At 45.6% G+C, this 13,435-nt stretch overlaps 1 protein-coding gene across 1 annotated transcript in view; it reads left to right on the top strand.

Annotated features, from left to right (window-relative positions):
* Gtf3c4 (general transcription factor IIIC subunit 4) overlaps positions 1-9,991 on the top strand; it is a 31,489-nt gene extending 21,498 nt beyond the window's left edge. Inside the window, exons 3-4 of the mRNA XM_050155210.1 lie at positions 3,815-3,985; positions 5,767-9,991. Coding sequence (XP_050011167.1) covers positions 3,815-3,985; positions 5,767-5,831 — 236 coding nt within the window. The 3' untranslated portion in view covers positions 5,832-9,991. The remainder of the gene's footprint in view (positions 1-3,814; positions 3,986-5,766) is intronic.
* The last annotated feature ends 3,444 nt before the right edge of the window (positions 9,992-13,435 follow it).

The following is a 13,435-nucleotide window of genomic DNA, read 5'->3' as shown; positions in this document are numbered from 1 at the left end:
AAAAAAAAAAACAAAAACAAGAATCCTTCTTTTTCCTGTCTCCTTAGCCTAGCCAAAGAGGTGACCTTGGTGGGCTCTCATTTCCTGTCACCCCTTCTCCATGAGATACTCTATTACCTAGTTTTCCTGCAGTCTCTAACTTCATATCCAGATGTCCGTGGATCCTGCCTCATCTCCTCAGTGCCCATCCTAGGCCTGTCCTTACGGTTGCAATCCACCATTCATCAAGCATTCTCTTACTTGGTTTGTGCCTGTTTCAGTTCAGACTTGCAAGTTAACTTCCTTGCCTACCTGGCATCCTTATTTAGATGTTGCCTTGGCACTTCACAAAGAATCCAACCCCCTCGTCATTTCTGCCTCTAGAGCCCTGACCCAGACACCATCCTTTTCATGCATAGGATAGTAGCTATCTTTTACGTGCTGCTTCCATACTTGAACCCTCAGTTTGTTCTCTGCAGTTTTGGCCATGATATTCAATCTTTATCAGCTCTTGTCACATCAGTACTCAGTACTCTCCACTAGGACTAGGGATTTGGGTCCTTGATAGAGCATACCTCTAGGATTTATAAGGCAAAGCCAACAAAAGCTCTCCAGGAGCTGACCATTTCTGAATTGAAAAGCTAAAACTTTACATAATTTGCAGACTTTTCACAGCCTGTTCTTGCCTCTTCAAGCCCTCCTCCTTGCTCTGAGCTCAGCTTCCAGATTTCTCCATCCAGGAGAACAGGCCACCTTGCTCAGGTCCATATGGCACTCCTCCCACTTGGAGGATGTCTGCGGGGACACAGTAGAGTCCTAATGCTTCTCAGCTGAGGCTTCTTGCTTCAGCTCTTTCTCTCCCTCCCTTTCTCCTTCTTGCTCCTTGCTCTCTGACACACAGACTCCCATCTAGTCCTATGTATCCCTATGCTTTGCTGTTTTTCTCCTTACAACCACATTTCATTCATTCTTTTTTTAATAAGGATGGGGTCTCACTGTAGCCCAAGTTGGCCTTGAACTTGAGCTCTGCCTCCTGAGTGCTGGGATCAAACTCCTGCATCACCACAGGAGGCTCTTTTAGATCTTTGCCTAGTTACCCTTCCTTTGGACTAGGCAGTTCTCTGAGCACAGAGAAGACAAAAGCAGTGTTTGCTAATGCTCAGCAGAAATGTTAGATTCATTTAACTACAACAGGACTATGATACACATACCATTTATCCATTCATTCATTTTCTTTCTTGTTTTGTTGTGTGTGTTTTATTGACAGATCTCACTGTTTTCTGAGGCTGGTCTCAAACTTAATGATCCTCCTGCCTCAACCTCCCAGGCATGTGCCACTGTGCCCAAGATTTGTTTCCTTTTTTTTTTTTTTTAATTATTTATTTAGCTTTTCAAGATAGGGTTTCTCTGTGTAGCTCTGACTGTCCTAGAACTTACTCTGTAAGCCGTGCTGCCATTGACCTTAGAGATCCGCCTGTGTCTGCTAACCAAGTGCTGAGATTAAAAGTGTGTGCCACCACCGCCCAACCAGAGTTCTATTCATAATGGAAGTAGAGCTGGAGCCTTCAAGCATGTGGGTGCTCTATGATACCTTCTCTTATTGACATGTTTTTTTCCTCGTTTGACTGTTCAGAAATCTTTTTCCTTGAAGGGAAAGAGAAGTTAAAATCTAATATTGGGGGCTGGAGAGATGGCTCAGAGGTTATCACTGGCTGATCTTCCTGAGGTCCTGAGTTCAATTCCCAGCAACCACATGGTGTATACTCATGTATACACATGGATCTCAGGGTCCACACAAGTCTCTTATCAGTCACTCTGACTCTAGTGCTCACAGAGGCCCTAACAGACAACCCAGCCACATCCTCCCTGACTTCTAATAAACTATTTATTTTTATTTATTAAAGATTTCTGTCTCTTCCCCACCGCCGCCTCCCCTTTCCTTCCCCCTCCCCCAATCAAGTCCCCCTCCCTCGTCAGCCCAAAGAGCAATCAGGGTTCTCTGCCCTGTGGGAAGTCCAAGGACCACCCTCCTCCACCTCCCTGACTTCTATCCCAGTTTGGGCTCACAGATGGGTGTGACCTAGAGTCACTGAACTGGCAGCCATTGTATACAGTATACTCACAACCATCTGTAATGAGATCTGGTGCCCTCTTCTGGCCTGCAGGCATACAAGGAGACTGAACACTGTACATAATAAATAAATAAATCTTTAAAAATATCTAATATTGGATAAATTTTAGGCTTGTAATCAAACTCACATCTGTTGAGCACTGTCAGCATGCCAGACAAATTGGGACAGATGCACATCCCTTTTAAGTGACCATATCCTCACAGTGACCACACACAGGGAAGTCCCATGAGGATCTCCATTTTGTAGATAGGATGTTATTGGGGTGCGGGGATAGTAAGAAGAACTTACCTGAAGTTAGTGAGCTCAGAGTCCACACTGTAATCACTGCCTGCTCATGCCTCCCACATTTGTGGGTTGTTTCAAGGAAGTTGTTTTCCATTTTTCTGATTAAGGTTAGCCCCAAAATAAATACATTGGTATAATTTCCCTCTGGTGAACTCTTTGGGTTTTTTTTTTTTTTTTTTTTTTTTTTTTTCTTTTTTGTATACCTAAGTCTCAAGGTCAACTTTAGAGTCCCTTCCCCTGACCTTCTGTTTTCTACTCCTTAGTTGTTTGCTTGAAAACTGCTACCTCACCATGGGCAGTGGTGGTAGAGCTAGAGGCAGGCAAATCTCTGTGAGTTCAAGGCCAGCCTGGTCTACAAGAGCTAGTTCCAGGACAACTAGGACTTTAACAGAGAGAAAGCTCTTCTCAGGAAAAAAAAAAGAAAGAAAGAAAGAAAGAAAGAAAGAAAAGAAAAGAAAAGAAAAGAAAAGAAAAGAAAACACTGCTACCTTCATTTCCTCCAGAGCCCAGTTACACCCTTCCATCTTATACCCTTTCTTATCCTTTTGCCTTCTGGTAGGTGCTCAGTGAATACTCATTGGACAGAAGTGAATTGAACCCTCTGGGCGTTTACTAGTTTGTTAGTTTCTTTTCTTTTTAATGCCATTAATTTCATCTAATACTTAAAGAGGTACGCATGTGTTGTGTGTGACGAATGTGCCAGACAAGAACATCGAGTGTGGTCTATCACACTCCACTTTATTCTTTCGACACAAAGTCTCTTTTGGAACTAGACCTCACATTTTTCTGCCAGGTTGGCAACCAGTAATCCCCAGCAATTCTCCTGTCTCTGTCCCGCTCTGTACTAGGCTACAGATGCAAGTGGGAACACAACTGGCTTATTACTTTGGTGCTGGAATCTGAACTCAGGCTGACTTCATGCTTACATAGCAAGCACTCTTACCCTGACAGCCATCTTTCCAGCTCCAGTACCTCAAGGTGCCCCTAGACCAGTGGTTCTCAACCTTCCTAATGCTGTGAACCTTTAATACAGTTCCTCATGTTGTTGTGACCCCAACCATAAAATTATTTTCATTGCTATTTCATAACTTCAATTTTCTACTGTTGTAAATTGTAATGTAAATATGTTTTTCAGTTATCTTAGGTGACTGCTGTGAAAGGGCTGTTCAACACTCCCTGGGGTAACAACCCACAGCTTGAAAACTGCTGGCCTGAGGGCTCTTAAAAATGGTCCATATACTTTATCTCAAAACCTAATGAGTGGCTTTGCATATGGTATGTGAGTGTTTACATATCAAGAATGCAGTTAGGGAGAACCAGATTGAACTCTTTCCTAGAACTTCTGTGACTTCCTGCATAGAAACTTTGGTCACTTCAGAACACAGTGGCAGCAGAGAGGGAAGCATTGCCCTGATAACTGTGGGAGTTTCCCTCAGCACCTGCTGCTTTTTGGTGCAGTTGGGCCCACGGAGCATCCTCTGACTTGACTCTGTCTTTCAGGTGCTTTCTAACCTACCAGTCCTGCCAGAGCTTGATATACCGACGATGTTTGCTTCATGACAGCATTGCCCGGCACCCTACTCCAGAAGGTAGGTTCTGGCTTAGCCTTGGGTGGGATGGAGTCAGGTTCCACATCACATAAATGTCTGGCTCTTGGTTCACCACAGACTCATTCTTCTCTCTGCAGTTACTGTAAAGCCAGAACCAGTTAACAAATGGTCCCAGAACTCACAATGCATGTGTGTGCTGTATGTCAGCTGATGGTGGAATAGGGAGCTGTTGTTGATCTACTTCTGCAACAAGGTCTTCAGTCCAGTGGGAGGGCCTCACTCAAGGGAGTATGTAGGGGTTATATTTGGGTAGCCATTCTGCAGATGATGCTCTTACACAAACTGTTGTTGCTGCTGATACAGTATTGCTCTTTTAGAAGCCATCGAGGACTAGTTCCTGGTTGATCTGTGTGCTCTTTCACATATTTCTGTTTCTGAGAGTGCTAGCTAGAAAATAAGATCTCAGAGCTGGGCAGTGGTGGTGCACACCTTTAATCCCAGCATGGGGAAGCAGAGGCAGGTGGATCTCTGTCAGTTCGAGGCCAGCCTGGTCTACAAAGTGAGTTCCAGGACAGCCAGGGCTACACAGAGAAACCCGGTCTTTGGGGGAAAAAAGAAAGAAAGATAGGTGCAAACAAGAGATCAGGTGTCTAATAGTCACAGAATGCCAGTTAGTGTGAACTTCACTAACCCTACACTCCAACCAAATGGACCAGAAGACAGGCTTGGAGAGTCAAACATGCTTTGATGAACAGAAAATAAGAGTACCTAAAACTCAATTCGTACTTATTTTTGCTAATTCTCTCAAGGTTGCATGTTGGCAGCTTGGATTCTTTTTCTTTTTTTTTTTTAATTAATTAACTTATTATGTATATAGTGTTTTGGGCACCAGATCTCATAGATGGGTGTGAGTCATCATGTGGTTGCCGGGAACTCAGGGCCTCTGGAACAGCAGTCAGTTCTCTTAACCTCTGAGCCATCTCTCCAGCCCAGCAGCTTAGATTCCATATCTGCTTTTAGTTGAACAAAATTCTCCATCTGAGTCTGTACCTTGCTCCTAGTTTAAAACATTTGGAGAGTTCTTAAGCAGTTACTACAGTTGACTTGATGTTTCGGCAAGGTGGGAGTTTAAAACCAAGAGTCCTGACCCTTGACTCTGGGTTCTGAGTAGAACTGGAATAGAGCAGAGGTTTCACAGGCCAGCAGTGGTCTGTTGTCACTACTTGTCTACTTTTCTGCTCTGGTAGCATTTCTGAAAAGTTGGTATTACTGTTCCTTTACAAAAGCATACTATTCATAATTTACAAACTGGGCATAATAACTTGTAGCTATAATCCCAGCACCAGGAAGGCTAGGGCAGGAGGATCGAGTGAGTGGTCAAGGTTAGCCTGACTATGTAGTTAAGACCCTGTCTCAAAAACAAAAAATAACATGTGAATATAGTCCTTGGTTAACTTGAACACTTGTGGCTTGTTTGTTAAGGGATATATTTGGTTGGTTGGTTTTTTGAGACCTTGTCTCTCTATATGTACTCCTGGCTGTCCTGGAACTTGTTATGTAGACCAGACTGGACCTCAGATTCATAAACATCATCCTTTCTGCTCCTGTGTGCTGGGATTAAAGGCTTGCACCATCGTGCCTTGCACAGGTGGCTTCCCGTAGAGCTCCCTCATTGCCCGGGCCTTGATCTCATCCCAGGTCCAGTTTTGGGAGTCACACATTGATCCTTGAGCCTCCTAGCCATACAGTACAGTATATGCACATTCAATCCTGTCCCCTTTTCTGAGGCTCACCCTTGTCCTGCTGCCTTTCCTTTGCAGATCCTGACTGGATTAAGAGGTTGCTACAGAGCCCTTGCCCTTTCTGTGATTCTCCTGTCTTCTGAGTGTTCGTGAGGAGGATAGAGGAACATGAACGTGGGTGTAGAAAGTGCCCTGGAGCCTGAGGAGCAGGTGTGCTGGAGGACCTGGTGCGGGGCAGTGGAGAGACACTCTTCTGACTGGAAGCAGGGAGGGCTTCCTTGAGCTCATTTCAGCACAAACACTATCTTCAGGAACTGAAGTCATCTTTTAAATGACTACATGTAGAGAGTTTGAGTCATTTTGAGGTGAACATTAGCCACCCTCAGCTCCTCACCCAATGAGGACAACTTACTTTTCAAGTGTCTTGCCTAAAGCAGTTGAGCAGAAGCCTTCTGCTCCTTGAGACATAATGGGCTCTACCAGAGAATCTGAGGAACTCGCTGTGACTTAGATTTTGCTTTGGTCTGGAACTGCCTGTGGCTCCAAAGGACTCAAATTGTTGGTACGTGATACTCCCTGTGCCAGTACATCTTAAAGTGTCTAAAGCTGTGTGTGGCTGGTGTTTGCTCAGCAGACTCATTTGCCCATTGACTTGTTTCCATACACATGGAATACATTTTCCTAAAACTATATTTTTGAAGCCAAGAAATAAAATCAATCTTGATGTATCAAACGATCAGGTGACTATTAGAAGTTAATAATTGTCATTTATTTTTATCTCCTGTGTCATCAGATTTCCTGACCCAGCTCCTTAGTATGACAGAAGAGATTGAGTACCCCTTTCCTAATCACAGCCCCACATTATCCCCAACTGTGTAACCTAGATATTGGTATTTTCTTCTTTTAGTATTAAATTGCAGCTTCAGTATTTTTAACATTGACTGAGTCAGACGTCTTACTGAGTATCTGGGGAGAAAGGTGGCCTACGGATTTCTGGAGAGAGGTGACAACATGGAGTTGGAGGTCCTGGAGCTCTGCTGCAAGCACATGCAGCTTAAGTGGACAAACCTAGGAATTTCTCTCCTGCCAAAGGGCCTTAATATTTTAAATACAGGTATTTTTCTGTGGGCGTACAGAGGAGACACGCACACTTGTTTGACTGCTAGTTCTTCACCAGACCTGAATGCATTCTGGAACCATAGTCTTTGGTTTTTTAAAGTATGTTTCCTGGGATTGGTGCTAATGAACTGGATTTAGTACCCACATTCTGAAATTTTACATGTTTTTGGAAAGTAGGGTGGAAAGTATACAACATGAAATGCTTTGCTCCTTCATGATCCTTTCTTGCTTTGATTTTAACATACTTCCCGCTTTGATTTTATATCCGTAGTGAAAGACGTTCTGTCCTCACTTCAGAAATACTGTCTTGGTACTTGGGTACCACAGTGAGAGATGAGACCACATGCCATCCTGCCATACTTCCCGCCTCAAAAAAATAGCTCTACACTGGGGACAGACCTTAAGACCAGCATTTATCCAGACTAGAGGGGCAGCAAAGAAAGAGCCCTGACTGACCCAATTCAGACTATACATGGCTGCAGCACAGCCTACAACTGTCACTCTTCATGGAAACATGGCAGGAGTGGAGATATTGATAATTGTCTCCACTCTGTCAACCACGCATGCCGAGTTTTCTTTCTCTTGCTCTTTGGGATCAAACTCCCTAGGTGTTTTCACAGGGGAATTTGGTTATTAACCATTTAAAACTGGGAGTGATACCAGGGTCTTGTAGTTGCCTCTTCCAGCTTGAACTTGCCTGTGCTACGAGGTGGAGTTGTAGCTGTTTTAGCGTGGGAGGATGAGTAGCCATAGAATTGCTGCCCTGCATTTAAAAAGCTGAATTAACTGATTGTTTAAAGCAGTTGCTCGGTTTTGAGAAATTTTAACAATTAGGAGTAATGAAATTTCTAAGGTCTGTGCTTGTGTCCAGGAAAATGTCAACTGGAGCACAAGCTCAGTAAGGGACTTAGCCCAGCAGCATCCTTACCACAGCCAAGTATCTCCACAGCTAGTAGGGATGCTTCCCTCCCCTCCAGTGCCCTCCCAACTCCCACCACACACCGATGTTAATCTTCAGAGCAGGGTGAACAAGAGAATTTGGGATTGATGGCAGCCTCCTACATAAAGCACTTCTGAATTCTTCTCTAAGGGTTAGTATATAGGACCCTGGAGGGTTGATGGAGGGGCCTTGGGAGACTGGGAGTGACACCAGAGTCTGGTAGTTGCCTCTTCCAGCTTGAACTTGCCTTGCTCTGTGGTGTTGAGGGAGCTTTCAGTGGCAGCCATGGTAGCTGTTTGAGCGTGGGAGGAATACTAGCCATTGATTGCTGCCATGCATTTACAAGGCTGAAGCCGGCTCTACAGAGACCACACAAGCTGCAACACTGCTATGTATCAGGTCTTCTCTGCCTGGGCTTATTTGTTTCTGTCATTGTAAGTATGAAATGGGTAGCTTGTTCTAGTTGGTGTTCATGCTGAAGTCCTGATATGTTCACCCCTTGAAACTGTCTTTACCTACTACTAGATCTGCCAGAAGCTGTCGTGAGCACCTTCGAAGTCTGTGGTCAGATGTAGCACATTCCTGCTTGTCCCTCTAGGCTCTAGCAGGTTTTTAAGAACATCTATATAGAAGGCTAGACCTAGCAACAAGCTTAGCAAGTTAATTGGATTGGGAAAGTTTTGTTTCTGTTGGTTTGGTTTTGGTTTTGAGACAGGGTCTCACTATGCAATAGGCCTGGCTGTCCTGGAATTTCCTTTGTAGACTAGGCTGGCCTTGAACTCAAACATATGCCTGCCTTTGCCTCTTATATTAGGAAAGTTTAATCATTTGCTTGGCTATATTAGTATCAGATACGGTGCAGATGGTAAAACACAGCCCTGGTCTGGGAGCCCTGGATGCTTTTTAGGGCCAGAAAAATGTATAGTGATAAAATCTCTAAAGGCTAAGCCATGTTGTAATTCTTCCTGGAAGAAACAATGGGGAATCTCGTGATCAAAGAGCTGACTTTGGGCTCTTTGCTACCATAGTGTTGCTATCTATTCTGAGCTGAACGGAGTGCACTCCAAGTCACCCCCAACAGTCAATCAGAGACTGAAAGCTCTTTGACTTTAGACTTCAGGAGTCACAGGCAGGTTTTGGCAGCCACTCATGGTATGTCCTGGTAGAGGGCAGCCTTGCCTTCCCCTTGGGTTGTCTGGCTTTAGTTACTGTGGAGCATCAGTGCCCCACACACGCTTTACACTGTGCCTCACGCTCTCTCTTACTAGACCCTCAACTGCTCTCTCTTGAAGCTGACGAGTTCTTGAAGTTAAATCTGCTTTGTGTCTGCCAGTCAAAAATGGAACTACACTCAAGGTAGCCTTGCTTCTAGCTGCCTACAGACATAGCATCTCTGCCTGAGTAGCAGGCAGAAGGCACTGTTCATGGGTTTTATTCCTCAAAGTCATGTTTATGTTGAGGGAAGAGACGCTGATGCAGTCATGAGTTTAGTTAAAGCCAGATGTTCATCAGCAAGGCCTAACTATTCCTTCATGGTCATTGAGCTGAGTAGAGAAGGAGGAGGATACATCCCAATCACTCTGTAGGCTCTCAAGCAAATATGGGGTTCTGGGTTAAGCAGATCACACCTCTGGATCTCCTGTTTGTTTTTAAGGTTAAGAGTTCCTTATCTCAAGGCTGAGGGTGTGGCTCGGTAGGTGGCCTCAAGTTCCATCCTCAGCACTGGGGAAGAGGAAGGGCTGTTTACATCACTGTCATGAAGTTCTCTTGTTTTCATAAAGTTGATTGGGTGAGTCAGCATGATGGCACACATCTATGTTCTAAACGCTCAGGAAGCTGAGGCAGGAGGATCAAGTTGAAGATCAGCCAGAGCTGTATGAAAAGAACCTGCCTCAGAAAATGCAACACTGGCCAAATTGTGCAGCAGAAGAGGTGGTGGTGAGGGTGACATTTCCAGCCCAGGTCTACATTTGGCTGGCGGGATAGGTGAGTGCCCATGTTCTCACTGCCTCTCTGTATGGTACTAATATAAAACCAAGTGTCCGTGAACTGTTTCCCAAGCCTTCATTTCACATTTGTATTGATATGACATGCGTGTGAGCATCACACTTGTTCAAAAAGATGTCTGTTGTGCTTAATGGTTGTACCCTCTTTTTACCCGATGCTTGTGCTAAAGTTTGTGCTTGGCTTTGGATTGTATGTTTACACCTGACTGTTTTTAATAAAGAGAAAATTTTACGGTTATGCAAAGAGCATTTTTTAAAATTCTTACTATCTAAGCAATTGTAACTTTCAAGGTTTCAGCTAAAGACTAAGAATGATAACATGTTGTTTGGAATAACTGCCAACCCAGACAAGCCCGCTACTTGTTCCCCCAGTGTGTGTAGTGGTGCTATTAGCCTGTATGCTCCCCCAGGGCCCGGACTGTCTCAGCTACTGGAGCTAGAGAGCTGGTGAGTGGGGCTCCCCCTCCTTCATGGTCAGCTCCACAGGGCCACTAAGACAGGAGAAGGCAGGGTTCTTCCCTGGCTCTGAGGTTTACAAGACCATGCTACCTCTTATCCCTGTTTCTGATTTCATATCTAAGGTAAAGACCACAGTACCCAGGAAAAGTCTGACACTGGGAAGATAGAGAAAGGTGGAAATTTGGGGATGTTCATTGTGGGTATCCAGCCCCACTGTTAATCTGGGAGGCTCATGTGTGTATCCAGTCCTTCTGGCGACCCTGGTATGTCCTGCCAGGTAGCTGGCGGGCCACTTATGCCGCAATGAAAGCCCTCTTTGAGTGCTCTGCTTTGGGACCCTGAAAGCCCTAATGATGCTCGTATGTAAGGTCAACGTTGTCCTGTGGAGTGCTGCGTGTCTCAGCAGCGGTGCAGTCAGAAACAACCTCATACTGAGTTCTGTATGCAGAGCCACACTAGTCTCTCAGCCACTCTGTTACTTAAATGACAGGTATTTGTATATTGTGTGCCTATTTTCTGTAGTTCACATGGTTTACAGCAAAGCTGAGATACCTCTTAATCCAGTCACCTCTGTCAGGGGCTTGGTGTCCATTCAGCTCAGTGGTTGAGAGCACTAGGTGTTCTTCCAGAGAACCCGGGTTCGGTTCCCAGCACCCACATGGCAGCACACAACTGTCTGTAACTCCAGTTCCAGAGGATCTGACACCTTCATACCAACACACATAAAGTTAAATTTAAAAAAAAAAAAAAGTTGCTATCCTACGCTGCTTTCTGTTGCTGCAATAAACACCATGACCAAAGCAACCTGGAGAGGAAAGGGTGTGTTTTAGCTTTCAGGGACAGGTTGTAGTCCATCATCAAAGGAAGCAAGAGTTTAAAGCAGGGGCTGGAGAGATGGCTCAGAGGGTAAGAGCATTGCCTGTTCTTCCAAAGGTCCTGAGTTCAATTCCCAGCAACCATATGGTGGCTCATAACCATCTGTAATGAAGTCTGGTGCCCTCTTCCGGCCTGCAGGCGTACATGGAAGGAATGCTGTATACATAATAAATAAATATTTTTTTAAAAAAAGAGTTTAAAGCAGAAACCCACTGCTTACTGGCTTGTTCAGCTGTGTTTCCTTCAGCCCAGGCTCCCCAGCCCATGGTGGTCTGGACCCTCCTACAGCAATTAGCCATTAAGACCCTGCTCAACAGACAGCTATTAAACCAATCCGACGGAAGCAACTTTTTTCTTTTGTTTTTCTGAGACAAGGGTTTCTCTGTGAAGCCTTAGCTGTCTTGAAACTTGCTCTATAGGTCAGACTGGTCTCAAACTCAAAGATTCCCCTGCCTCTGCTTCCCAAGTGCTGGGGTTAAAGGCATGCGCTACCACCACCTGACAGAAGCAACTTTTCAATTGAGATGCCTTCTTCCCAGATGTGTCAAGTTGACAACCATGATTAGCCACCACAATAGCTTATTCCAGGAGAAACTTCAGGGATGTAAGGGAAGTGAATTCATTTGCCAATAGGTTAAAGCATCAATGTTTTTTTAAGAAGGTGTGGTGCTGAGAGGATTGAGCCACTCAGAGACTCACACATGCCTGGCCAGCAACCACCGAGCTGTAACATCCCATACCAGATCTCAGGTTGTTTTTTAATAAGTTACTATGTGTATATGATTGGAGAGAGAGATGTAGAACCCAAAAGACAACTTTGTGGAGTTGGTTCTCTTCTATCTTTTTGTGAGTTCTAGGTGTTGAACCTCACTCAGGTTGTCTGGGAGCCTGTGTGTGACAAGGGCTTTTATCCACTTAACCCGTCTTGCTGGCCTAGACCCCTGACTGTTAACAATGCCAGTTAAATAGTACTTGTCCAGGAAAAATGATACTGGGAACACGCTCTGGGTGAAGCACCAGGTAGCAGATGTGCCAGCTGGCCCCTTGTGCTGGGTTAGCCCCTTCATTAGCAGCAGACCTACCTGGAGGACTCCTGTGGGTTTAGGGGGAGCCTGACAGCCAGTACAGTTCTTTGATAGCCATCCATCTGCTTCTGTAGCCTCTGATTTTACAACTGCCCACCGATAAGCTCAGACCCCATGTCCATGTTCTCTGCTTGTGTGCCCGGCCTGGTCTGTGCAGCTGCTTGGAATGTCCATTGTTGCTGCTGGGAGTATCAGCCTCCACACAGCTGTCTCAGCCTCTCGCTGGTTCCCTCAGGGATACAGCAGGCTGTAGTCCACTGCACTGGAATCTCCTCAGCAGAACTCAATTAACCTTCAAAAGGGAGGAAGTGAGTCCTTCCACGGGCGCACAGTGATCTCCTTCCCTGGCTGGCTTTCTGCTTGGATTCCCTTCCACATTAACTGTCCACATCCTAACCACCTGCATCCAAGTGTGAGCCAAGCAGGGAGCAAAGGCTTAACCAAAGCTATTGACACCATCAATAGCCTCAGAAGAGGACTGGATTTCCTCACTAGGCAGTGGCAGGTCCCAAAAAAACCTGTGTACGTCCTGGAGCTGCAGGCACAACCAAGGCTTTCCAGACCCATCAGACCTGAGGGTCTGAGATCCAGCTGGGTGCTGTTGAAAACACCCAATCTCATGCTCTAGTAGACATGGCTCCCCTTTAAGGATGGAGAGCACCTGCCATCACAGGACATCTCTCTAGAGGCTCTCCTCTCCGTCCCCCAAGCCAGAAACTCAGTCCTTTTTAGTCTCAGGGACTGGAGTGTAGCTCATTGGTACTTGCTCAGGAAGCACAAGGCCTTGGGTTCAATCCCAAGCACTGCCAACAAGAACAACAAAATGTTTTCAGTCCCAGCTCCAGGAGGGGGGTCAGGGAACAGACTGGATAGTCACTAACCAGTGACAAGCCTTGAAAGGGGAGGAAGGAGAGCACAGGATGTGGCTAGTGCAGACTCAGATCCTAAGGCAGCCACAGTGACACAGACACCAGTGCTGCCTCATTGCAATGCTGAGAGAGGGGCCCAAATGCTCCTTTGCCAGAGAGGCAGATGACCAGTGGCTGTCTTTTCCAGAGACAACAGAGAACCTCGGCAAAAGCCAGGGCCAGGCGTGGGTCAGGGAGAGGCCAGTGGTGCTGTGCCCCAACCCAGGACAGACAGTAAGAGGTCAGTAACAATGAGGCAAGAATGAGATTCCCTCAAGACGATTCTGGGATAGCAGAGACCAGGTGGTGGCCCTCAAATGAGAAGGGTTCTCAGGAGGTTCAGTGCTGTAGGAG

Source organism: Alexandromys fortis, unplaced genomic scaffold (genome assembly GCF_014885135.2).
Source record: "Alexandromys fortis isolate MF-2015 unplaced genomic scaffold, M_Fortis_MF-2015_v1.1 scaffold_72, whole genome shotgun sequence".
Lineage (NCBI taxonomy): Eukaryota > Metazoa > Chordata > Mammalia > Rodentia > Cricetidae > Alexandromys > Alexandromys fortis.
The sequence above is the reverse complement of the archived record's forward strand: the minus strand, read 5'-3'. Positions and strand labels throughout refer to the sequence as shown.